Below are 27,516 nucleotides of genomic sequence, written 5' to 3'. Positions count from 1 at the left end.
TTTCTTCCCCCAGGCCATCAGACTCCTGAACTCAGTCACGTGACTCACTTCACCCCCGCACACGCATAAACATACGGTCTTTCAACATTAACATCCACATACTGCAATTGCACTGCACTTTACGTCCCTATTGTTACTGCGTAACAACCTGTAATAAACCTTGCACATTATACTTCTTTATATATACATATTATATATTTTATGTTAACCACTTATTTTTAAGTCTACAGTTTATCTCACTTATCATATCCACATATTTTTTATATTTTTATTTTTATCTTATTTCCTATTTTTATCTTTTACTTGATTTATTTATAATTCTACTTATGTTAATACTTTTTATTCTAATTTTATTCTATTTCTATTTAATTTCTTGTAACTGTTATTTGCACTGTCCATGGAGCGGACCTGTTTACATTTCACTGCCAGTTGTATATTGTGTATATAACTGTGTATGTGACAAATAAAACTCTTGAATCTTGAATCTTGAATCTTGTTTTGTCACACATTAACAGTAGATTTTAACACAAAAAGACGTGTAAACACAGCCCATGTCAGCCATTTCCAAACGAGACGAACATGTGAAGAGAGTAAACTCCAAATGTTCAAGAATCCAACTTCACACGAATAGCGCGATTTATTCACGCCACATAAGTTCTTCATAAGGCTGAAACGCGGGCTAGTGAGAGATTGCCTGTTTGTCACGATGACGTCTAAAGTCCCCGCCAAAGGATGTAGTCCCTTTTAGCAACTTGTTAGCAACCATTGTTTTTAAGCCACAATAAAGTAAAAAAAAAATCACAAGCAGGTTTTAACTAATGTGTTTTATGTCATAGATCAAAACGTGAAAATATTTAGAGGCTTTGTTAACCACAGACCTTATTTCTCTATAGAGTGCCGAAGTAATGACGTCACTTTGTAGGCCAAAATGCAGAAGTGAGTTAGCATTTTAGCCCTATGGGTTCCCTCGCCCTAAAGTCTATGGGTTTTTTGAATGGGTTTTTGCTAAATCGCCTGAAATAAGGTCTGTGGTTAACAAAGCCTCTATATATTTTCACGTTTTAATCTATGACATAAAACACACTAGTTATAACCTGCTTGTGATTTTATAAGACTTTATTATGTCTTAAAAACGATGGTTGCTAACAAGTTGCTAAAACGGACTACATCCTTTGGCGGGGACTTTAGACGTCATCGTGACAAACAGGCAATCTCTCACTAGCCCGCGTTTCAGCCTAAGAATGAAGAACTTATGTGGCGTGAATAAATCGCGCTATTCGCGCAAAGTTGGATGCTTGAACATTTGGAGTTTACTCTCTTCACATGTTTGTCTCGTTGAGAAATGGCTGACATGGGCTGTGTTTACACGTCTTTTTGTGTTAAAATCTTGTCACGTTACGCTGAGGGAAACTGAGGTGAGGACTCATGTGCAGGATGAGAATGAATTTAATATAAAAATGAACATAAACACAAACAAAAACCCACAAGGGGGAAAACATAATATAATACAAAACATAACATAATAGAACCAAACAACAAACCAAAAAGTCAGGGAGCGGATCACAGGGAAGGGAAGTCAGGGAGCGGATCACAGGGAAGGGAAGTCAGGGAGCGGATCACAGGGAAGGAACACGTAGACAAGACAACGTAACCACAAAGACTGTGAGCACATGGGAACTATATAAAGGGGAAGAAATCAGGAGGGAACAGGTGGAGGAAATCAAACACTAATCAGATAACAAGGGGGAGGGATCAAACAATGACAGAGGCACATGGCCACACTAACAAAACCCACATGTGCACACAAGACAGGACAGGCATGTGACATAACCCCCTCTCTACGGAGCGGCTACCAGACGCTCCATCAGCCGAGGGCGGGGCAAGAAAGACAGACCAGGGAAGGACGGGAGGGACAGACGAAGAGGGACAGACCAGGGCGGCACGGGAGGAACGGACCAGGGCGGGACGGGAGGGACGGACCAGGGCGGGAAGGGAGGGACGGACCAGGGCGGGAAGGGAGGGACGGACCAGGGCGGGAAGGGAGGGACGGACCAGGGCGGCACTGACCAGGGCGGCACGGGAGGAACGGACCAGGGCGGCACGGACCAGGGCGGCACGGGAGGGACGGACCAGAGCGGCACGGGAGGGACGGACCAGGGCGGCACGGGAGGGACGGACCAGGGCGGCACGGGAGGGACGGACCAGGGCGGGACTGACCAGGGCGGGACGGGAGGGACTGACCAGGACGGGACGGGAGGGACAGACAAGGGAGAAACAGAAAAGGAAGGGGAAAACAAGGGAGAGACGGGGATCACAAAAAGTTCAGACGGCCGGGGGGGCCGGGGACACCAGCAGAGTTCAGACGGCCTGCAGCGTTCAGGCGACCGGGACGGCCAGGGTGGCCAGCAGAGTTCAGGCGGCCGGGACGGCCAGCAGAGTTCAGGCGGCCAGCAGAGTTCAGGCGGCCGGGACGGCCAGGGTGGCCAGCAGAGTTCAGGCGGCCAGCAGAGTTCAGACGGACAGCAGAGTTCAGGCGGCCGGGACGGCCAGGGTAGCCAGCAGAGTTCAGGCGGCCAGCAGAGTTCAGGCGGCGCAGGAAGAGCAGGGCGCCGGGGCGGCGCGGGAAGAGCAGGGCGCCGGGGCGGCCCGCAGAGTTCGGGAGGCCCGGACACGGCAGGAACTGCCGGGATGGTCTCTGGCCTAGGGTCCACCGGAGCTGGGTCCGCCGGAGCAGGGACCGCCGGAGCTGGGACCGCCGGAGCAGGGACCGCCGGAGCTGGGTCCGCCGGAGCAGGGACCGCCGGAGCTGGGTCCGCCGGAGCAGGGACCGCCGGAGCTGGGTCCGCCGGAGCAGGGACCGCCGGAGCTGGGTCCGCCGGAGCAGGGACCGCCGGAGCTGGGTCCGCCGGAGCAGGGACCGCCGGAGCTGGGTCCGCCGGAGCTGGGTCCGCCGGAGCAGGGACCGCCGGAGCAGGGACCACCGGAGCTGGGTCCGCCGGAGCAGGGACCACCGGAACTGGTTCCGCCGGAGCAGGGACCACCGGAACTGGGTCCGCCGGAGCAGGGACCACCGGAACTGGGACCGCCGGAGCAGGGACCACCGGAGCAGGGACCACCGGAGCAGGGACCACCGGAGCAGGGACCACCGGAACAGGGTCCACCGGAACAGGGTCCACCGGAACTGGGACCACGCCAGGGGAAACCCTGTGCTCCTCCCAGGCACGCAGGACTGCCGCCATGAAGAACCCCATCACAGCCCTCCAGGCTGTGTCAGGACTCGGGACCACCGGAGCAGGGACCACCGGAGCAGGGACCACCGGAGCAGGGACCACCGGAGCAGGGACCACCGGAGCAGGGTCCACCGGAGCAGGGTCCACCGGAGCAGGGTCCACCGGAACAGGGTCCACCGGAACTGGGACCACGCCAGGGGAAACCCTGTGCTCCTCCCAGGCACGCAGGACTGCCGCCATGAAGAACCCCATCACAGCCCTCCAGGCTGTGTCAGGACTCGGGACCACCGGAGCAGGGACCACCGGAGCAGGGTCCACCGGAGCAGGGTCCACCGGAGCAGGGTCCACCGGAGCAGGGACCACCGGAGCAGGGACCACCGGAGCAGGGACCACCGGAACAGGGACCACCGGGACAGGGACCACCGGGACCGGGACCACCGGAACAGGGACCACCGGAACTGAGACCCCCGGAGCCGTCACGGAGGGAGCCTTCCTTCTCCTCCTCCGCTTAGAGACCACTGGCACCGAGTCCACCGGAACAGGGACCACCGAAACAGGGATCACCGGAACAGGGAACACCGGAACAGGGACCACCGGAACAGGGACCACCGGCACACGATCCACCGGAACAGGGACCACCGGCACACGATCCACCGGGACACGATCCACCGGGACACGCTCCACCGGCACAGGGACCACCGGCACAGGGACCACCGGCACAGGGACCCCCGGAGCCGTCACGGAGGGAGCCTTCCTTCTCCTCCTCCGCTTAGAGACCACCGGCACCAAATCCACCGGAACACGGAGTCTATCGGCCTCCTCAGTGAGACGAGCCCACCACGCAAAGCACTCCAAAATGTTCATACGTGGTGGGACCGTTTCCTGCTGAGTCCTCTGCATGGTGGTTACGTTCTGTCACGTTACGCTGAGGGAAACTGAGGTGAGGACTCATGTGCAGGATGAGAATGAATTTAATATAAAAATGAACATAAACACAAACAAAAACCCACAAGGGGGAAAACATAATATAATACAAAACATAACATAATAGAACCAAACAACAAACCAAAAAGTCAGGGAGCGGATCACAGGGAAGGGAAGTCAGGGAGCGGATCACAGGGAAGGGAAGTCAGGGAGCGGATCACAGGGAAGGAACACGTAGACAAGACAACGTAACCACAAAGACTGTGAGCACATGGGAACTATATAAAGGGGAAGAAATCAGGAGGGAACAGGTGGAGGAAATCAAACACTAATCAGATAACAAGGGGGAGGGATCAAACAATGACAGAGGCACATGGCCACACTAACAAAACCCACATGTGCACACAAGACAGGACAGGCATGTGACAAATCTACTGTTAATGTGTGACAAAACTTAGTTTTAAGACTTTTTCAGTCGATAATGTAGTTGTTTAAAGCTCAAATCTGTGGTTTATTTATAAGAAGAGTGCCTATTTAAACATTTTATCTGGTGTTATCGGAGTTGTGAGCTCCAGTGAGTCAGCGGCGGTCAGCGCTTGTTTAGCCGGCGAGAGTTGACTTTCCTCGGCTAGTCCTTCTGCCGTCTGCCGCTGGCTCTGATGTCTCTGTGGCGTCTCCAGCTATAATTAGTCTTGTGGAGATTTAACGGCCCATATTTGCTCTCATGGATCTATAATTTGTTCCCTGGCAAATCGTTTAGGCTGAGTGCAAAGATAAGTTTCATTACTTGTTTATTTTTAGGCTATAACTGTACGTTACCGTTGTAAGTTAGCCGACTAGCACTGACTTTGAATGTTTGACTGAATTGTTTGCTTTATTTCATGTGTAGCTTATTATACGTTTTGTATTATTGATCATACATAAACTTGCATTTAACAAAAAGAGACTGGGTTGTGTTTCATGTCATTTAATGTTATTATCACAGTAATAATCATATTGTCTGAAAAAACGTTAACAAAAGATAAATCTCAGAGAGGCACACATAAACAAAATTAGTTTCTAACATTTTTGGAAAAAACGAATGGGCAATATTTCTCATGAAAAAGTGGATAAGTGTTCATACACAGCACAGATCATAATGAGCGAGCGTGCTTTTAAATAAAGTTTGAGGAAGCTTGATGATGACGTTGATCCGCGACCATGGTGTGCTGTAGTCCGTTTATAGCCTACCGTTAGCATTTTATATCTGACGGCTTTATTTGGGCTTCAAAATGTATACATTTTGGATCAACTTGTAAAGATTATCTTGGTAGACAAAACGTGTAAGGGTCATTACTCTTTGTTGAACACAGATCTTATTTTTTGCGATTTTCCAAAAGTCTATGGGGAAAATGAATGGCTTTTTGATCGAGGGAACCCATGCGCCGCTAACTTCTGGGTTGGCCTACAAAGTGACGTCATTACTTCGGCACTCTATACCGAAGGAACACAACTAACACGCTAGGAGCACCGAGAGCGCCAGTAATGAGTATCCCAATCCCAACAGAAACAAACCCTACATACTGTAGTTCCGGGAAGAAAACTGGCTGTGACTAAACGTAGCCTAATTGAACTATAAAAATCTGAAAACGGTTTATATAAAATTAAAATGATTAGTGATAGTTATTAGTCTATTTTCCACATTTGATTAGACAAATGTGTGTAATTAATGGCTCACAAAAATGGCTAAAAATCACAAAGCTGCAGATGGCAGATTATAATAGGCTATTACAGTTTAAATTATGACAGTATTAAATCACATGTTTAATTCAAAGTCAGAGTACTTCTTATTTATTCTTAAGGAGCCTGTTTGATTTAGTTTAACCATACATGTTAATTAATGCATTAATTATCAAACATGTACTAACATTTATAAATGCTGCTTTTATTCATGCATTAATCCTTATGACTCCTGTCTTAGTTCATGATAGCTCCTCATTTGTTCATGATTAGTTCATCTTCACTAATCATGAGTTCACGTTTAATAAACTATTAATTCATGTATTAATACATGATTATTCATGTACTGTTATTGTAAAGTGTTACCAATGTCTTTCTATTTGCATGTGTTTTCTTCATTTGCAGCGCGTTGAGCTTTGTGCTATTTGCAGATTTGTTGCTTTATAACAAATTTCAATATTTTTTTAACATTGAAATAGATAGGCTACTGAAGAATCAGCTTTGGTGTGCACAGCTGAAAAGTTTCCTGTGTATTGGGGTCGAGGCTCTATAAAGTTAAATTCTGGAAGAATAAATTGTCGTATTAACATTTTTAACTCTGATGAATTAACTTTAAATGAATCACTTAACATTCAAACTTATTCATGCAGCTTTTAAACTATTTATTCTTATTTGTGTCATATTTTAACAAGGGTTACACTCTATAAAGTTAAATTCTGGAAGAAGAAAAAAACTGCCATGTGAGGTGGAAAAGGGGTGGCCAAACAACTGTGACGGTCCGTTTACACGGCGAGCACCACCCCTATTAGATTACACCTTATTGGAGAAAATGAAAGTTACCTTCAGTTTGGAAGTTGGTAGGAATCAGGATTTTTTTTCTTCATTTCATTAGAATTATTATGCAAATAACCTTCAACGGTAAGACCGTGTGTTTTCAATTGATTAAATCGAGATTCTAGGCTACTTTTTAAATATGAGTCTGGACGTGACTGTTGTTGCCTATAGCCTACATTACATTACATTTTTTTGTGTGCAAATTGTATCATGACGCAGCTGTTTTCAGACATCGTTATGCACAGCAAAGATATCCTCATATCTTTTAAAACGTCTACTGTGTTTGAGAGATAGCGGCTACGAGTAAATAAACTGTTAGGCTATTCGTCAGAATTTAAATCTATTAGTGATCCTAAAATGATGGAACGCCAAGCAACTATAGGGCTGTGTCCGAGATCGCCCCCATATCCACATAATAGCTACATGTTTGATGCATAGTTTTATTGTAGAAATCTGTTTACAAAAAAAAAAAAAAATCTTAATAAAATAATTAAATAAATAACAATTTAGCTAAAGCATTTAACAAAAAACTTTTAAATAATAAAATACATGACTAGAGAACTGGCTGACTACAGCTTGAAAATAAATGCTGTCTCGGGAAATTTGTACATGGAAATGTCCTTAATTTCTCAGTCAGTCAATCATGGAAGTATGATGGTGGATATCTTCTGGCAACATTATTTTCCAGAGAAGAGAATTAACCTATATAGGGGAGAGTGGGGTGATTTGTGCCAGGGGGGAAGTAGTTCCACCCATTGTTTCTGGAAAACCATAGAAGAAATTGGTCATATGACCACATAATTATAGCTGGTGATTAATTATAGCATAATTATATAAAGCCATCAATTTTACTCATCCTCTAAAGAAGGGAGACACGTGGGATGAGAGGTTAGCACATTTTAGCTCAAAAAACTGTTTTTTTCCCTTTCAAAGTAAAATTTCTATGATCAAGGTTTTTTGATTGTATAGCGTCTGAACAATTATAGACAAGTTTGAAAACATTTCACAGGTTTTAGTGGTTTAGCAGGCTACACAATGAGTCTATACAGTTAACATAATGTTAGCTCTTAACTGCTGGATCATGCTAGTTTTTACAAACTTGTGGGTCTGGGGTGATTTGTGCCAAAGGGCCTGGGTTAAGTTGTGCCAAAGTTGAAAGAAGTCTGTGGATGGAAAGCCCATCTTTACATTGAAAGAAAACGATGAATGAGTCATCCCTAGAGGTGATGTGCTCAAGAAACTACCGATACCCCAAAAACTTGGTGGTACAGCCAGAAGAGAGCAGTTTATATTAGGCTACCCTGCAGCATTGACAAGTGTAATTAGTAAGGCCAGATCCAGACCACCCAGATCTACATACCCACAGGGGATAATCTGGAGAAGTGAGGAGATGAGCATGCCTCATCAGTGTTTGACTCACCTGCCATTTGTTTAATTTAGCTAACACTGATTTCAGTTTTGTTAATAAAGATACTTTTTATTCCGTTTTTAAGAGGCCTAAGTCACAATAGGATGTTTAGAAATGAGCCTAGTCACTTTATTCTTATATGTAACATAATTGACAGGCAGCTTTCTATGTATGCCAACAGGCATTTATTGTCAAAGCCTTTTCAAAATTATCATATAGCCTATTGTGTATTTAAGTTTTTTGTGTTTTCCCAAAAGCTACAAAATATGACTTATTCCAACAGTTAACTAGGGTGACAATATCTAAATAAACCTTAAATTAGTAATTTTGTATTGAATTTGTCTTGCTTTCATATAGAATTACAGTTTTACTTCAGAAATCACTGGCACAATTTACCCCAACATATTCTCCCCAGAGGCACAACTTACCCCTCACCAGGGGCAAGTTGTGCCACGAGACCACTTTTTTCCCCAAAAGCTATATTTCTGAAACTATTTATTTCAGATCCAAAGTTATTGTTCTCAGGGATGCACCACATCCTGAAATATATGTACATTCTTAAGTTGAAGACATTACTGTCATGGCCTCACCTTAAAGTGACTTTGAGTAAAAACTGGCACAACTCACCCCACTCTCCCCTATATAAAAAAAAAAGCACGTAGAGATTTGCAAATGCACATGACAAAGTTTTCTAGAGGTGTAGCCTACATAGAGAGCAAACTGTTTGTTGTTGTTGCGTTATTGACCATGTCATATGATTTCTCCTTACGTTTAAGACATGAGAATCAACCACAAAACCATGCAGATTTTCCACTGCAGTATCACAGAAGTGTTGCTGTAGTAATAAAATATCTTGGCCTGGGGTAGCCAATATTGTTCTAGGCCTACTTGTAAGATCTGATCTCCCTGCCTGCTCTAGCCTGAACATTTAAATGTTTGGCAATGATTTGATCTGTTTGAACTTGTCTTTTGTTCGTGATTATTGCACATAAGTCAGGGCAAGTTTGTTTAAAAATACATAGGACAAGAGCTGCTTAGATAGTTAACTTTATGCACTGGTTAAACATTTACATTTGGCCATATAATACAAACAATAATTTTGTTTATTCCATTAAGTTGCTTTTTTAGGATTAGAGCATTTTATCACTTGTTTGGAAAAAATTATAAGATCCAGAAAAACAGAGACTAACCCTGAGCACCTTAAAATCAGCACATTTTTCATGTTTATGTTGGCGTAGAACTCTGACTCAATACTGTCGTTTTGTTTTCAGCTGTTTCCAGAATGCAACTGTGGGAGTATTGCCACTTGTGAACCTATGCAGAGACATTTAATCTCTCCAGGAATCTGCTGGCTGCAAGAAAACTTTTATTGAAGGCACCCAGCGGTGGCTCTGATCATACTTCATGCTGAAGAAACCAGCTCATGAAGTCTGAACATTGAAATATTTGTCTCCACTTAAATCTGCATTTCACTTTATATGAATATGATTAAGTTAGGATTTATCATATCCATTGCTGCAGTTGTCACTTTGAACTTCGAACTGTGTTTCAGTGCGTGTGCTCATGCTGAATATGAGTTGTATGGAGAATGCTGCCCCATGTGTGCATCAGGTACATTGTTTAATATGGGGTTCTGCCTTAAAAGGATAGTTCACCCAAAAATGAAAATTAGCCCATGATTTACTCACCCTCAAGCCATCCTAGGTGTATATGACATTCTTCTTTCAGACGAATAAAATCGGAGTTATATTACAAAAGTCCAGGCTAATCTAAGCTTTATAATGGCAGTAATTGTTGCTCTATTTTTGAAGTCCATAAAAAATGCATCTGTCTGTCAAATAACGTGCTTCACTCGGCTCCGGGGGTTAATAAAGGCCTTCTGAAGCGAATCGATGCGTTTGTGTAAGAAAAATATCCATATTTAAAACTTTATGAAGTAAAGTTTCGGCCAATCGCCTTCCGTATTCAATTTATGGAAAAAGTGTTGAAAGTGCCTCTGCCGATCAAAGGCTTCCATTACCAGTTACGCTCGTCAGACGTCGCGTCCGCATCTTGAATCGAGAAGGCACTTTCAACACTTTTCCACAGAGGGTGATCGGCTGGAACTTTACTTTATAAAGTTTTAAATATGGATATTTTTCTTACACAAACGCATTGATTCGCTTCAGAAGGCCTTTTTTAACCCCCCAGAGCCGTGTGGAGCATGCTATTTGACGGACAGATGCATTTTTTATCGACTTCAAAAACAGAGCAACAGTCACTGCTATTATAAAGCTTGGAACTCAGATTTTATTCGTCCGAAAGAAGAATGTCATATACACCTAGGATGACTTAAAGGAACACTCCACTTTTTTGTGAAAATAGGCTCATTTTACAAGTCCCCTAGAGTTAAATAGTTGAGTTTTACCGTTTTTGAATCCATTCAGCCGATCTTTGTATCTGATCCGCAAAGATCCGCGACTATTACGCAGGAATGAGAAAGTAGTTCCTAGAAAATTGCAACTTTTCATTTTCAGTTGGTCTTAGCACACGATGTAACTGTAGAAGAGTCAAGTTTTAAATAGGAAAAATATTGAAAGTGTCTTTGGTCATTTTTTGAATGAGATGCTAATGGACTGATTAGAAAAAATTATGTATGCTAAGCTATGCTAAAAGTGCTACCGCCAGATACAAAGATCGGCTGAATGGATTCAAAAACGGTAAAACTCAACTATTTAACTCTAGGGGACTTTGTAAAATGAGCCTATTTTCAAAAAAAGTGGAGTGTTCCTTTAAGGGTGAGTAAATCATGGGCTAATTTTCATTTTTGAGCGAACTATCCCTTTAAGAACAGACTGAATCAGTGACAAAGCTTAAAAAGATTTTCTGATTTTTTCAAATAACAGTAAACCAAGTCAAGTTTTTGTTTGGCTGTTAACATATGTCTATGTAAAAACTGCAATTGACTTGAGAAAGTAAAGTTATCCATATTAAAAAGAAATCCAGCGGGAGTAACAGTTAAACCAGCTCAGTTTTGCTCGAGAACAGCATGACTAAACTGGTCCATCAGCTAGACCAGCACTATTCCAGCTAACCAGCACAAACCCTCCTGGACCTATGTGGAATTTATGCTGGACATTTATCAATTTATACAAATATTTGTTATTTCTGATACAATGAGGATGACACTGTGTGATCTTATGACTGAGCACAGCAGTTCACTAGAGTAAAAATGTTTTTCAAATTTTACTTTTGTAGGATATCGTGTTCGAAGGCATTGCACTTCAGACATCAGCACCACTTGTGTTCCATGTCCTGCATCAACTTACACTGATGAACCCAGCGGACTCACAGCATGTTTTCTCTGCCGGGTGTGTGATGCAGGTGCGCATGTTCCACAAAAAGAAGACTTGAAATAAAGAAGCAATTTCTAGTACTTTTATAGAAATTAAATGTGTGTTATGGTTTCTACAGGAGAAGGACTACAAGTAAAGAGAAACTGCACACGCACTGCAGATACTGTTTGTGAGCCACTGGAGGAATTCTACTGCATTGAGCAAAATAAAGACAGCTGTATATTTGCTGTGAAACACTCTGAATGTCACCCTGGACAATATATCAGACAAGCAGGTAGGCGGGGTGTTGAATTTTAGAAGAAAAAGAATAGAATAGAAAGTTACCATTATTATTATTGCTAAACATGTTGACAGACACAAGTAGTATTTGTAATGCTAGACTCTTATTAAGACAGTCATTGTTTTAATATCCTTACAGGAACAGCATTTACTGATACTGATTGTGGTAACTGTGCAGAAGGCACTTACTCGAATGGCTCTTTCATTACCTGTCAACCACACTCAATGTAAGTGATTACCATAGATTTGTGTTAAAAAGATTATTTTATACAAGACTAAAAAATTCTAATATTGCTCACTTACAAATTTACAGATGTGAGACTGAGGGACTTCCAGAAATAAAACCAGGAACAATGTCATCTGATGCTGAATGTGGGAATTCAACAAGTGCTAATGCAGTTGAAAAAAACTCTTACAGTTTTTTTTAAAAATGCTTACACAATTTCTGAAACTATATGGCTCCATTTCTCGAAACTACACACAACCACATGATGTGCACTGCACACATGCAAAACTTCATAATGCACAATTGATTAATTTTACAGTTACTGACTTGACTGGATAATGACACCATTGTCTTGTCAGAGCTGCTTTTGCAGGAGAATTTGAATTTGTTACTATTGTGAAGCCGCTTTGAAACAATCAGTATTACATAAAGCGCTATAGAAATAGAGGTGACTTGACTTGTACGCATGTTCAATTTACAAAATAAATGCATGGGTGAAACATTTATTTGTTTCCCATTGATTTCCAAGTGATCAAATACAGTATATTTATACTATAAATGGAAATGCAAGGGGGTAAAAATACATTATTTAATTCTCAAAAAACATTTTTTATTTCTAAGTGAACAAATTATGGTAAAGTGTTTGCACACAGGATCCTTGGGTGTAGGTAAATGAGTGTGGTATTTACAGTTTTTCTCAATCGATTTGAATGAATGTAGTTGCTCTCAAAACAATTTACACAGCAAACTAAACACACTTATGCTGGTGAAACAGTTCAGTACTCACTGCACAATGAAGCACTGCATTTTATGCTAGTAATGCATTTAACAAAAATAAATACTACAAGTATGTTCTCTGTTGATTTGATAACAAATTCAGTTATAGAAATGCAAAAACATGAGTGAAAATACATGTTTTTCAAAGTTCTTTAATGACGATTTTAGTTGCATAACAATGAGTTTTTGCCTCCCCTGTATTAAGTAAATAAATAAAAATGTACTGCAATCATTGAATAAATACATTTTATTTACCTTGCCTCTCGTTTACATCTGGCCAGAGAATTTCATTAACATCCCAGCATATATTTTCAAGGAACCAAAGATCCATCTTTGACATGCTTGTGCCTGCAGCTTCTCCATAGGAGGTGACAGTGCTACAGCCACTGTGCTGCCCTATGAACTCAAGTGATAAAAATAGATAAAATGCTAAAAAAAATATTTCTCACAGCCGCAGGTATGGATATTTCAAATTAACAGCATTTTTAGGTAAAGGCCGTTTATATTAGTCCTTGCAAGTTCGCTTGGGGCGGTACTTCTGCCTACATATACTGTAACCTTAACGACGTGATTGCGCAATCCTTGGAACATCGCAGAGCAGCGCAAGATGAGCAATTTAGGTTAAAAAGCATATTCATTTTATTTTATTTTTTTAAATGACAGATGGTTTCGCTATATAAGACCCTATTCCTCATCTGGGATTGTGCAGAGCCTCTGAAGCCCTTCGTAGCCCTTTGAAATGGCATTGATTTGGACCTTCAACATTTTGGTTACCATAGAAGTGGAGAAAAATCCTGGAATGTTTTCCTCAAAAAACTTAATTTCTTTTCGACTGAAGAAAAAAAAAAACATGAACATCTTGATGAGATGGGGGTGAGTAAATTATGAGGAAATTTTCATTTTGAAGTGAACTAATCCTTTAAGACCAAATATAAAAGTTTATAATTGCATTAAATATTTGATTTACAAAAATGACAGATAAGACTTTACTTTAAGATTCACATTTACTGTAGTAGTACACTACACTGTGTAAGAGTCTCTGGGAAGTACACAGTCCAAAACATGGAATCATAAAGAGCTTACATTTTCTAAACCACAAAACAACCCCACCAAGACAAACTCAAGCATACAACTAGACAGCACACAAGTCAAATCTAACAAGACGTGGAAAGCAACACAATAGAAAAATAAAACACCACAAAATTGTGTTCTGTGTATATGAACTGTGTTCTCTCTTGTCCTTCGCTTGATGCTTGGCCTAAAATATCCCATAAAAGACCTGTGGATTTATAAAGTGCAAATATGAGTTTATTAGTCAATGTTGCTAGAAGACATAAACAGTGTGCCTTTTGCCAAAATGTATTATCATAGCTATATTTCTAAACATTAAAACACTGTTTACTAAATTATGTTATGAAATATTCCTTTCAGCTTAAGATTCAGATGACTTCTGAAGTCTCTTCTCTCTGCTGAACTAAACGCAATGTTGACTGAGCTGATAATGTTTCCTTCAGAACAGAGCATGAACCTAGCCATATCTCTTCCTGCGCTGTCACACTCACACTTGGGCCTGGTGTCTCTAGGTTCTGAGTTGAGCAGCAATGACAGGTTCCTTGCTCGATTTCTCCATGACCCTAAATCATTTTAAATAAACGCTGCAGTCTTCTTCTTTTAAATGTTCTATGGCGGCTGGCAAACCAGCTTATGGTGCATATTCCGCCACATACTGGGATGGAGTGTGAGGCGATGATATCAATGGAAAAATAAAAATAAATAACAAAAAAGAGAGAGCTTTATAACCTTTTGTGGCGAGCAGCGAGGCCGAGGGACCGTGAGGGCGGGACGAGGCGGCGCTCATCAGAGAGGATGAGCGCCAGCTGCGAGCCGCAGCGATCTCGGCCCTTGCGGAGGAGTGAGGGAGTATAAAGGAGGAGTGACGACAGTGAGGGACGAGAGAGGACCAGGCCTGGATTTTATGTTATGTTTTATTTTGTGTTCGCTGCAGTCGTCCGTGAGGGGCTGCAGCTTTTTATTTTCACTTTGTGTTCAGACATCCCAAGTCTCCCGGAAGTTCCGGGAGTCTCCCGCATATTTATAGCGGCTCCCTGATGCCCGCAAATTAGTTAAATTCTCCCGCAATCTAGAGCGAGCGAGTAAGAGCGCGCATGCGAGACACAAACTGTGCACGCGCGCACGGCTGAGAGGGAGAGAGAGCGAGAGAGAGCGAGAGACCTTGCGTTTGTGTGCTAGTGTGCACCTAATGAAGCGCATGTAAGACGCAGAGCATCCTGATTGGCCTGTTTCGGTAAGTCAACCAATCAATTGTCAGTGTGGGCGGGCTTTTATCTCTTCTCCCGAACCGAATTAATCAGTTCAGTGTATCTAGAACAGGGATTCTCAACCCTGGTCCTTGAGGGCCACTATCCTGCAGAGTTTAGCTCCAACCTTGATCAAACTCACCTACCTGTAGCTTTCTAGTAATCCTGAAGAGTTTAATTAGCTGGTTCAGGTGTTTTTGATTAGGGTTGGAGCTAAACTCTGCAGGACAGTGGCCCTTGAGGACCAGGTTTGAAAACAAAACCCCTGATCTAGAAACTGGAGCGCCATGGCAGAGGGAGAGTGCCCCAAAAAACGAAAGTATAAATAAACATAATGACAATCTTGCACGCTGTACAATTTGTAACTGACATGTTATGGTTGAGTTAAACAAGTTTCATTTCATATGCATATTTTTTCAGGTCGGCTAGTTGCCAAGGCTACATGAAAAAAACGAACTCCTTAGACCTGTTTAAAGTTGCAATGAAATAGAAATAAAAACAGTTTATATAAATAGTATAAGAAATATATGGAGAGATACCTCCCTGAAATGACTTTTTTCAGGTTGGGATGTCTGTGTGTTTGTGTGTAGGCGGCAGTCGGCCGTGAGGGGCTGCCGCCGCCATTTTATTTTGATTAAATGTTTTGATTGTTCGCCGGTTCCCGCCTCCTTCTTCCCGTACAAACAACATTTACTACAGTGGTGCCGAAGCCCGGGAGGAAGGAGGGACACGCTGTCGAAGAGCCCTCGCAGCTGAGGGGGATCGCGGTGCCACGGAGTTCGGGCAGCGCGGAGGAGAGAAGTCCGCGAGCGGCTGCCCGAAGCGGTGGTGCTGGAGCGGATGAAGGTCGGTGGGACGGAGATCTCGCTGCCGTGCCCCTGGGTCGAGGTGGGGTGGCTGCCGTCCGCGAGGGGGCGAAGGAGTCCCCAGCGCTTGCCCGGAGCCGAAGCCTGCTGCCGTCCGCCATATTGGGGAGGAGCAGGGAGCGCGGGACGGGGAGAGCATGTAGGGCATTTGAACTAAAAAAGGAATTAAAATCTGCTGATATTAATTCTCCTCCCTCACTCCCTCACGGGACGGGGAGCGCAGACTCGGGAGTGCCCCCCGGCCTGCGAAGGGCGTTGGGGGTATGTGGCGAGGCCGAGGGACCGTGAGGGCGGGACGAGGCGGCGCTCATCAGAGAGAATGAGCGCCAGCTGCGGGCCGCAGCGATCTCGGCCCTTGCGGAGGAGTGAGGGAGTATAAAGGAGGAGTGACGACAGTGAGGGACGAGAGAGGACCAGGCCTGGATTTTATGTTATGTTTTATTTTGTGTTCGCTGCAGTCGTCCGTGAGGGGCTGCAGCTTTTTATTTTCACTTTGTGTTTATTTGTGTTTGTGTGTAGGCGGCAGTCGGCCGTGAGGGGCTGCCGCCGCCATTTTATTTTGATTAAATGTTTTGATTGTTCGCCGGTTCCCGCCTCCTTCTTCCCGTACAAACAACTTTTACTACACCTTTATAAGAACTTTTTAGAACATCTTAGATTTAAATTTCAAAAATTAAAAATCATCTTAAATTTATTTATTTATATAGCACAAAAAACAACAGTCGCTGACCATTGTGCTATACAAAAAAGTTATAAAAATGAAAACAACACTCAAGACAATAAATTCTGTAATGTCAGAGAATTAATATCAGCAGATTTTAATTCCTTTTTTAGTTCAAATGCCCTACAGTTAATCAGCACATGCTCTGTGTTTTCTGGAAGTCCACAATGATTACACTGACTATTCATGTTTTCTTGTGTCATCTGGAGTGATTTATTAATAGTAGGGAAGCGGCAGGTCAGATACCTGTATCTCTCCTTTTATACACATATCCTTTTCAATGATTCTTTTTATTATATCCATAACCTGAATAATCCAGGATAATCAAAATATGTATCTTTCTCTGCTTTCATATGTAATCTAGAGATGATTGTAATTCTGTGTGATTTTATACTTTTATATATTTAGTTTGAGGATGATTTTGTAGAGTTAAATCTAGTCTCCCCAGCTGCTCTGGGTTGACCTCCAGCCAGGATGCATGGCTCACTCTCGTGAAGGATAGCTGTGGCGGTATCGCTGTTTGGGTATTGAGTGTTCTCTTGATAAACCCATAATCCCCTAACATTAACCAGAGTGTGATGCCCTAGTGCTTGTATGTATGTGCATTGTATTATTTGTGCAGATCCAGTATTGGAGATGGGCCTTCTTGCAGGCGATGCCAGACCTATAGACGCCTTTCTATGACCTCCGAGGTCATTGTGATCTAAAAATCTAGTCATGGGGCGACAACTAGTCTACCCATTTTAGTGATATGCTCTGCTATCTATCCTTGTGTGGAAATTTACCGTGACTGGGCATTTTCTCTGCCAATCAGAATCATTCCACATGGCAGTAATGACGTGGCTAGACCTTGAAAACAGTATAACTGTTCAGAAATTGTATGTTCGTTAGACGGAGGCGGGGAGACTGTTAGAGGGAGCGCGGCCTACAAACTCCTCTTGAAGCTGGCTTCTGCTGATGAAACTGCAAACTATTCTTCAGTAAATCTTTCTTTAATTAATCTAACTCCTGACTCTTGGTCATCATTTTTCACTACTGGTCCTGGGTCCTAAACTGTTACCCCAACAGTAGAGTGTCCAATTCTTAATCGTGATATAACTGTTTCATCTCGCTTTCTCAAAATACTCTCATTTGCGAGACATTTCTCCGCAAAACTCAGTTCACAGTCAGAATTGTGGCAGAAATGTAACAGCCATGTGTTCATGTGCCACAATGCTGGGGAACATAGGACCCTGGGAATGACTCCAACCTGATGGACAATGATCAGCTTACACTGCAAATACAAAACAAGACTCTTTTTTCAGATTGAAACAATCACATCTTTTTTCCTTCTGTTCTTTGCCAAGTCAAGTCATGCCCAACTGTTTGAATGATTTCAAACGTAGACACAAAACAAATCACACAAATCAAATTAAAAATTACTTTTTATATTGATATTAATATTCCGCATACTTAATATTTATAAATTTGAGTAATAAAATATATAAAACAATTACAACATTTCCTAAAAAGTTGTGACATTTTGTCAAATGTAATAAAATCAAGAATCTTTGATTTGTTCATTCTCTTTAACCTTTATTTTCCGATAAAAGTATAAAGAAAAGATTTTCAACGGTTTCACTGGCTGCAACACACTCCAAAAAAGTTGAGACAGGGGCAACATTTTTTTGAACAAAACTGTTTAAAAAAGGTCCACAATCAACAGGTGAACTGATATTTGTCATGGTTATAAGTATAGCTCACAAAGATAAAGGAATCAGGAAACTTTAAGGACTTTAATTCATTAACTCACTGAACAGGCACGCAAAACTCTGGTAACCAGATAACACACCTCAACATGAACATATAGACAGGACAAGAAAATGAACAGAACACAGGGCTTAAATATAACTAATCAATCACGCAGGAAAAATAGGGCTGAATCCAAAATCACCCCCAAACCCTTATTCACTCACTACATTAGTCCACTAATACAGTTCACTTGACGAAGTGAATGAAAACGAGTGAGTGAATTCGGACAGCCGTTGAGTGTACATCGGCTGTACACTCATTTTTGCGGTGCAATGTGGGATGGAATGCACTCGATAACGTCCACTGTGGACACCACTACAAATTGCTGTCCCCTCAAATAATGCTCTATTTGATGGTATAGGGGGTGATTTCGGATTCAGCCTCGGTCACAGGAAAATTGGTAAAAAAACACAATGAAACATAGGAAAGAACATACATTTTACAGTAATAGGTGAGGGTATCGTGATTGGGTATAAAAGGAGCATCCACCAAAGATTGTCAAACATTTCAAGATTGAAAATTTTCTCAATGCAAGTGTCACATGTCTGTCTCGTCTTGCTTGGCACATGTGGTGTTTTGGGTAATTCCTGTGTCATGTGCGTTCCTGTCTTGACCCCACCCCTCTTGTCATCTCATTATTGGTTTATTTGCCCCACCTGTTCTCCCTCATTTCCAGCTTGATTTGTCACCCTTTATTATCTCATTGTGTCTTTAGTCCTGTGCTGGTTCGTTGTCGTGAGGATGTCTCTTGTCATCCGTTTCCCTGCTGTGCTACATGTTCTGCTCCAGATGTCTATTGTATTTCAAGTTTGATTGTCCCCTCGTGGATGTTTTGTTTGTGTTTGTTTTATTTTGTACCCAATAAATCCCATCTTAATTTGCATTTGAGTCCTCGCTCCCTTGTCTCCCTATTGGTTCCTGACAGAGCGAACCTGCCAATAGAGGATTCAGCAGAAGATGGGTATCTTCCTTTTTCCATCTCCCCCCACTGAACCCTCCAACTACCTTCGTCTTGCCAGATATGTGAACTCTCGGTACATCCGTCAGCAGGGAGCTGACGTGAGGGACTTTTTCTCTCTAGGTTCCTCATCGAGGTGGATCGCCTGGTCTACACAGAGACAGAGATTAAAGAGGTGTCCAACGTTTGTCTTGACATGCCTCTCAGCCCGGGGGAGATGGAGAAGCTGGGGAGTCTGGAATTCTGGGACTTTATCTGGCACATCCGCCATCTTGGAGAGCCAGAGCATCTACGGCCAGCAGAGTCCCAGAAACGGAGAAGGAGGAGATAGAAGGGGCCCACTTCGTCGGAGACCTCTGCTGAGGAGGATCCGACTCCGGTGGTCCCGAGTCCGGTGGTCCCGAGTCCGGTGGTCCCAGTTCCGGTGGTCCCAAGTCTGGTGGTCCCAGTTCCGGTGGTCCTGACTCCGGTGGTTCCAGGTCCAGTGGTCCTGAGTTCGGTGGTTCCAGGTCTCCTGACATGGCCAGGAGGGCTGTGCTGGGGTTTTATGTGGTGGCTGTCCTATGTGCTTGGAAGGAGCACAGGGCTTCCTCCAGATATTCGGGGGCTGTTACGGAACAGCCCGAAGTCGTCTTGGAGAAGTTTCCAGAGCCACCTAAATGTATTGCCTTGTCATGGCCAGCTCCTGACCAGCATCCAAAGATTGCTCTAGCCACTGGCCAGCATCCAGAGAGGGCTCCGCCCCATGCACCGAGTCCTGAGAGGGCTCCGTCCCATGCACCGAGTCTTGAGAGGGCTCCGTCCCATGCACCGAGTCCTGAGAGGGCTCCGTCCCATGCACCGAGTCCAGAGAGGGCTCCGTCCCATGCACCGAGTCCACGGAGGGCTCCAGTTCCTGAATCGTGTGGGCTGCCCTGGCCCCCTGAACGGTGTGCGCCGACCAAGTCTCCTGTTCCTCCCGTCCCGCCCTGGTCTGTCCCTCCCGTCCCGCCCTGGTCTGTCCCTCCTGTCCCACCCTGGTCTGTCTCTCCCATTCCTCCCTGGTCCCCTGGTGGAGCGTCTGGTAACCGCTCTTTAAGGAGCGGTTACTCGTCTTGTTTGGCACGTGGTGTTTTGGGTAATTCCTGTGTCATGTGCGTTCCTGTCTTCTGTCTTGACCCCACCCCTCTTGTCATCTCATTATTGGTTTATTTGCCCCACCTGTTCTCCCTCATTTCCAGCTTTATTCAGCTTTACCCTTTATTATCGCATTGTGTCTTTAGTCCTGTGCTGGTTAATTGTCGTGGTATGTCTTACGTCGTCTGTTTCATGCTGTGTTCTTGCTCATGTTCCTGCTCCTTGTATTTAGTTTATTTAAAGTTTGATTTTCCCCCTCGTGGGTTTTTGTTTTGAGTTTGTTTTATTTTTTGTTACAATAAATACCACCATCATTCCTGCACTTGAGTCCTCGCTCCCTTTTCTCCATACCGTTCCTGACAGCAAGATTGCAAAGTATTTAGGTCTTTCACCATCTGCCATACATAATATTGTGAAAAGATTCATGGAATCCAGAGAAATCTCAGTCCGTGTAGTTCAAGGCAGGAAACTTGCGAGACCTTCAAGACCTCAGACTGCATGAGAAACCATCATGCAGCTGTGTAGTTAAATATAGTCACATGGGCTCGGGAGTACTTTGGAAAACGCAACTCGAATTTCTGTTACGCAAGGACAAAGCTATACATCTATTCAATGCAGAGATGCCATAGAGTTCTCTGCGCCCAAGCTCACTTTAGATGTTCCAAAAGACAGTGGAAATGTGTGCTGTGGTCAGATGAGTCCACGTTTAAGCTTGTTCTTGGGGAAAACGTCTCGGTTACGGATGTAACCCTCGTTCCCTGAGGAGGGAACGGAGACGTAACGTTAGTGACTAACGAATGGGGGTTTCGCTTAGAAGCCTATCAACTTCGAGTTTTGAGAAAACGCCCAATGGCGTGCCAATGCCATGGGGCATGCGGAATTTGCATACGTAGCTCCGCCTCACTGCGTGAGTATATAAGGAAGTACGAGGCAATATCGCATTATGTTACCTGCTTGAGGAGCCAAGACTGAACTCCTGCGTTCCAGGCAACACAGCTGATGTGGCAAGGGGACGTTACGTCTCCGTTCCCTCCTCAGGGAACGAGGGTTACATCCGTAACCGAGACGTTCCCTTTCGTTCAGTCACTACGACGTAACGTTAGTGACTAACGAATGGGGGTCCCAATATAATCCCGCCACTCAGCCGTCTTCCAGCGCCCTGCGTAAGTGTGAGTTCCCTGTCGTAAGACTAGTACGGACGAAGGACTCCCACTTAACACAGGATTACCAAGGTACACTGGGAAGCATATCCCAGTGAGGGAATGCCAAGATGCCTACCCGTGGGGAGGACTTAAGAGACACATATGACCCGGAGAGGGTTGCATATGGAAGATCTCTAGGGTACCAGCCGAAGGTGGATTTTTAACCCTAGGGGTGGCGGGGACACGCCAAGGGAAGAAACCCGCTCACTGCGGAGACTTACGGTGAAATACACATGTGGGGGTCGCCAGAGGGAACCATGCACATGGGGCACCTGGCCGGACATGAGGGTCTGGGCTCGAGAGGGCAGACTGAACTGATGTCGGCGTCGACAGTGCTGGAGGAGCTCAGGGCTCTCGGGGAGCTCACCTGAGGAAAATAATCGCACGTATCCAGTCCGTGGAGTGGAGTGGCGAGCAAGCGAAGACACCTGAGCCTGGCCCATCACCGGCCCCTCGGGGGGGCGAGTACATAGTCGGACACTGGCTCCACTCGGAGATTGTAGAATCTGGCGAATGTGTTGGGTGTCGCCCAGCCTGCAGCTCTGCAGATGTCTGCTAGCGAGGCGCCATGCGCTAGAGCCCAAGAGGAAGCCACACTCCGGGTGGAGTGTGCCCTCACACCAAGGGGACATGGTCGGCCTTGCTGCTGGTAAGCCAAAGCAATGGTGTCCACTATCCAGTGAGACAGCCTTTGCTTTGAGAGAGCACTTCCCTTCCGCTCTCCACCATAACAGACAAAGAGCTGGTCTGAGGTCCTGAAACACTGCGTCATGTCTACGTAGGCGCGGAGAGCGCGTACTGGACAGAGCAATGCCAAGGCTGGGTCTGCCTCCTCCAAAGGCAGCGCTTGCAGGTTCACCACCTGGTCCTTGAACGGAGTGGTGGGAACCTTGGGCACATATCCAGGCCGGGGTCTCAGGATCACGTGAGAGTTAGCCGGCCCAAACTCCAGGCACGCTTCGTCAACCGAAAATGCCTGCAGGTCCCCGACCCTCTTGACTGAGGCCAATGCGGTCAGCAGAGCCGTCTTCATAGACAGAAACTTAATATCGACCGACCGCAAAGGCTCAAAGGGAGGTCTCTGCAGAGCAGTTAACACTACTGCGAGGTCCCAAGAGGGTACGAGAGGAGAGCGAGGAGGATTCAGTCTCCTAGCTCCCCTCAGGAACCTGATGACCAGGTCGTGCTGACTTACCTTTTTGTTCTCCAAGAGATCGTGGTGGGCAGATATTGCGGCCACATATACCTTGAGGGTGGAGGGAGACAGCCTTCGCTCCAGCCCCTCTTGGAGAAACTCAAGCACGGACCCGATCGGACATTTCCAGGGGTCTTCTTGGCGGGAAGAGCACCAGGTGACGAAGAGGTTCCACTTCAACGCATAGGCATGCCGAGTGGACTCTGCCCTAGCGGAAGTGATGGTGGCGACCACCGTAGGTGGTAGGCCACTCAAACCTGCCGGGTCCCGTCTAGGAGCCACACGTGGAGGTTCCAAAGGTCGGGACGCGGGTGCCAATGGGTGCCCCGTCTCTGAGTGAGGAGGTCCGGTCTCAGAGGAATAGGCCAGGGAGGGGCTGTCGCAAGGAGAATGAGTTCGGGGAACCAGGTCCGGCCGTGCCAGTACGGGGCGACCAAAAGGACCTGCTCCTTGTCCTCCCTGATCTTGCACAGAAGCTGTGCGAGTAGGCTCACTGGGGGAAACGCATATTTGCGTAGGCCCCGCGGCCAGCTGTGCGCCAGTGCATCCGTGCCGAGCGTGCCCTCGGTCAGGGAATAATACAGGCTGCAGTGGGAAGAGTCGTGGGAGGCAAACAGGTCTACCTGTGCGTCGCCGAACTGTTCCCAAATCAGCTGAACCGTCCGGGGATGGAGTCTCCATTCTCCCGGGAGAGGCTGAAACCGCGAGAGCTCGTCGGCTGCGTGGTTCAGGACTCCCGGAATATGGACAGCACGAAGGGACCTCAGGCGCTTCTGACTCCATAAGACGAGATGGCGGGCGAGTTGAGACATGCGGCGGGAGCGTAGACCGCCCTGGTGGTTGATGTACGCTACTACGGCCGTGTTGTCTGTCCGGACAAGCACATGTTGACCCTTCAGCAACGCTCGGAAGCGGTGCAGGGCGAACCGTACTGCCAGCAACTCGAGGCAATTGACATGCAGGAGGCGCTGGGGTCCTGTCCAGGAGCCCGCGGCTGCTTGTCCATTGCACATGGCACCCCAGCCCGTGGCAGAGGCATCCGTCGATACGACAACATGCCTGGAAACTCGTTCTAAGGGCACACCGGCCCGTAGAAAGCTGAGGTTCGACCACGGGGTGAGTGTCTGTAAGCAGGCCCGAGTCACTTGGATCCGGAGCGTGCCAGACTGCCATGCCCATCTCGGGACTCGATCGCGAAGCCAGTGCTGAAGCGGTCTCATATGAAGCAATCCGAGCGGCGTTACCGCGGCTGCAGATGCCATATGCCCCAGGAGCCTCTGAAAAAGTTTCAGTGGAACCGCATTCTTGCTCTCGATTTGTCGGAGGCAAGTCAGCAGAGACTGCGCGCGCTCGCTCGAAAGCTGCGCGTACATGGCGACCGAGTCGATCTCCATACCGAGAAAAGAGATCCTCTGCACTGGGCAGAGTTTGCTCTTCTCCCAGTTGACCCGAAGGCCCAGACGGGTTAAGTGGTGGAGAACCAGATCTCTGTGTCCGCAAACCTGCTCTCGAGAGTGGCCTAGTATGAGCCAGTCGTCGAGGTAGTTCAGGATGCGGACCCCGTGCTGCCAAAGGGGCGCAAGGGCTGCCTCGGCAATCTTCGTGAAGACGCGAGGGGACAGAGATAACCCGAATGGGAGAACTGCGTACTGGTATGCCCGCCCCTCGAAAGCAAACCGTAGGAACGGTCTGTGTCGAGGAAGGATGGAGACATGGAAGTAGGCGTCCTTCAGGTCAATCGCTGCAAACCAATCGTACGGACGAACGCATTCGAAAAGGCGTTTCGCAGTCAACATCTCGAACGGAAGCCGGTGAAGGGATCGGTTCAAGATGCGAAGGTCCAGGATTGGCCGTAACCCACCGGTTTTCTTGGGTACAATGAAGTAGGGGCTGTAGAACCCCGACCTCATTTCGGCTGGAGGGACAGGCTCGATCGCACCCTTCGCCAGTAGAGTGGCAATCTCCGCACGCATGACGGGGGCATGGGCCCCGGTCATGGTATAGCGGACTCCCCTGTAACGGGGAGGAGCCTGCGCGAACTGAATCGCGTAGCCGAGCCTGATGGTCCGGGCAGCCCAGCGGGACAGCCCCGGAAGCTGAAGCCAGGCTTCCAGAGACTGCACCAACGGGGTCATCCGGACGACAGACGTACCCTGGGTGGGGCAGCGAGGCAGCGTTACCGGCGCGGACAGGGGAGGCTGTTGGGCGTCCCCGGGTCGGAGCACGGTTAACGGCTGCGCCCTGACAGAGGAGACCAGGGAAGGACTCGCGTTCCACTGGGGTCTGCTCTGCCAGGGGGCTGGCGACAGAGAGGGATGCGAGTGGCGAGACCCGAGGGTGGCGCGCACTGTCATCACCGGTCTCTGGGTGCTCAGAGACAGGAACATGAGTTCTTCCCAAGCGCTGCTAGCCCGGGGGCCAGCAGCGGAAGGATTTTCCCCCGGCCCTCCACCGGGGGAAGGAGAGGCCCTGCTACCATCCCCTGGGAAGAACTGGAACCCATCTCTGAGTTGTCCACCTCCATCCTGGCGTTTAACCAGTCTGGGGAGCGGACTGGGCGACATCCTCAACCACCTCCACGGCGCGGCCCAGGTGAAGGCTGCTGCTGGGGCCGGGCGGGAAGAGGGAGGGCGCCCTCGGCGGCGAGCGGACTGAGGCGACTGGGCCGGCGGCTGGTGCAGCAGCTGGCCGCCGGGGCAGTACGTGTTGCAGCCTCAGTCTGCTCTGGGGCGGCCGAGAACTGTTGGGCGCAGTTCTCAGCCGCGCCGCCGAAGAGGCCAGCCTGGGATATGGGTGAGTTGAGGAGGCGGGCCCGCTCAACGTCCTCCACATCACCAGGTAAGGCCTGGTGTTCTCCCGGACCACAGCTGTGGACATCGCCCGACCCAGGGAGCGTGTGGCCACCTTCACCGCCCGGGGGCGGGGTCAGTTGCGGCACGCAGCTCAATGAAGAGCCCTGGGTCGGCTCCACCCTTGTGCATGTGCAAAGGGGCGGCGGCCTGCCCGTAGCACTGCGGGACCACGCCACCGAAGTAGACGAGCCCACAGGCTTTGGGGGGGGTGCTTAGGACAGCCACACCACGCCACGTCAAAGCCCTCTGTGGACACCGTAGTGCGCAACAGAGAGTTCAACAGTGGGGGGGGAGGGGGCCCCAGTGTACCCTAGGCCGCGGCCCCATCAAGGGCAGAGAAGGCGGAGGAGGCCACCAAACGGTCGCGAGAAGCACGGGGACTTCCGGGACCGCGTGATCTCCTCATGCACCCCGGGAGCGAAAGGCATTGGGGGCGGGGCCCAACAGCTGTCGGGTGCCGCCCCCAAAAACCAATCGCGCAACCACGAGCACCCACGACTGGGCGGAGTTCCACACCAGCGCGAGACTCGCGGCTGCCCGAGATAACATGGCTGTCAACTTTAGGTCAGATCAGGCAGTGCTGACACACCCGGAGGCGGAGCACAACCTAATCGTCATCCCCAAAGGACTCCAGCCCACCTTGGGATGCGGCGATCGACATCTCACTGCTATCCGGAGCGTGAACTGAACGAACGGGGCGTCAGAGACGGGCCGTAGATTCAATCCAACACTCGCGGAAGCGATGTATAAGAGGGGGGTGTGGCCCGAGGAATGAACGTCGGGGTTCTTAATACCACAGCACCGCCCTCAGGTCACCCTGGCCACCAGCCAAAGTACCATCTCACTCGGGGACGGTAGATTGGGGTGTGGCAGAGGGGACTCTCTCTCCTCACGGAGATCATTGAGTCTCGACCGTGACATCGCGATGGTCACGCCCCCGTAATGGAAACGTGACACATCCGCAAACACTGCCCGTGCGCGCTGAAGCCCAAACACGCTCGAGCAGTGAATGCGTCCTCAGACAGCAGCGGAAAATCGATCGCACCCGGAAGTGCACGGGCGAGCCGTCTTGAAAAAGACGTGCCACGCGCAAGCTCTTTTTGTGAGAGGAAAGCCTCGCAGTCGATGCCGAAGCGCCCAGGGAAACACACACCAGCTGTCAGGCGGACCACTGCACAGATCAGCAGGCAGGAAGTATGCGATCACTGGAACGCGCCGTCACACCAACACCGACTGGAAAGCTGCTCGTCTCGAAGAAGCTGACAGAGTCTCAGAAGGCTGTAGGAGTGAAGAGGTAGGTACTCTTGGCTCCGAAAGCAGAAACATAATGCGATATTGCCTCGTACTTCCTTATATACTCACGCAGTGAGGCGGAGCTACGTATGCAAATTCCGCATGCCCCATGGCATTGGCACGCCATTGGGCGTTTTCTCAAAACTCGAAGTTGATAGGCTTCTAAGCGAAACCCCCATTCGTTAGTCACTAACGTTACGTCGTAGTGACTGAACGAAAGGGAACTGACATTAAATTCTTAGTCCCAAAAAAGATGAAAGGGACATCCAGACTTTTATCAGCGACAGGTACAAAGGTAAACATCTGTCATGGTATGGGTGCATCAGTGCAAATAGCATGGGTGACTTGCATGTGTGAAGGTACCATTGACATGGAGACATATACTGGGATTGAACAGAGACATATACTGCCATCAAGATTACATCTTTCCTGGGAAACAAGACAGTGCCAGACCTCATTCTGCATGTGCTTC

At 46.9% G+C, this 27,516-nt stretch overlaps 1 protein-coding gene across 3 annotated transcripts; it reads left to right on the top strand.

The window, feature by feature from the left end:
* The first annotated feature begins 6,677 nt into the window (after nt 1–6,677).
* LOC307133254 (tumor necrosis factor receptor superfamily member 14-like) lies at nt 6,678–12,986 on the top strand. 3 transcript variants are annotated; one of them, XM_079828187.1, is made up of 7 exons: nt 6,678–6,791; nt 9,387–9,543; nt 9,668–9,726; nt 11,353–11,478; nt 11,569–11,724; nt 11,869–11,956; nt 12,043–12,986. In XM_079828187.1, the coding sequence occupies exons 2-7, from the start codon at nt 9,539–9,541 to the stop codon at nt 12,155–12,157; spliced, it is 549 nt and encodes a 182-aa protein (XP_079684313.1). In that variant the 5' UTR covers nt 6,678–6,791; nt 9,387–9,538; the 3' UTR covers nt 12,158–12,986. The 3 variants fall into 3 exon arrangements, with proteins under 3 accessions (XP_079684313.1, XP_079684314.1, XP_079684312.1); XM_079828188.1 differs by having other exon boundaries at nt 6,682–6,730; XM_079828186.1 differs by lacking the exon at nt 6,678–6,791 and having other exon boundaries at nt 9,465–9,726.
* Nucleotides 12,987–27,516: the final 14,530 nt, after the last annotated feature.

Source organism: Gobio gobio (assembly GCF_949357685.1).
Source record: "Gobio gobio genome assembly, chromosome: 10".
Classification (NCBI taxonomy): domain Eukaryota; kingdom Metazoa; phylum Chordata; class Actinopteri; order Cypriniformes; family Gobionidae; genus Gobio; species Gobio gobio.
The sequence above is the reverse complement of the archived record's forward strand: the minus strand, read 5'-3'. Positions and strand labels throughout refer to the sequence as shown.

Bases quoted from the DNA above. Each gene is read 5' to 3' on its own strand.
- LOC307133254 (XM_079828186.1), top strand. From the start codon at position 9,594: ATGAATATGATTAAGTTAGGATTTATCATATCCATTGCTGCAGTTGTC. The intron at 9,727-11,352 runs GTACATTGTTTA...TTACTTTTGTAG, and splicing joins CTGCCCCATGTGTGCATCAG to GATATCGTGTTCGAAGGCAT. The intron at 11,479-11,568 runs GTGCGCATGTTC...TGGTTTCTACAG, and splicing joins CTGCCGGGTGTGTGATGCAG to GAGAAGGACTACAAGTAAAG.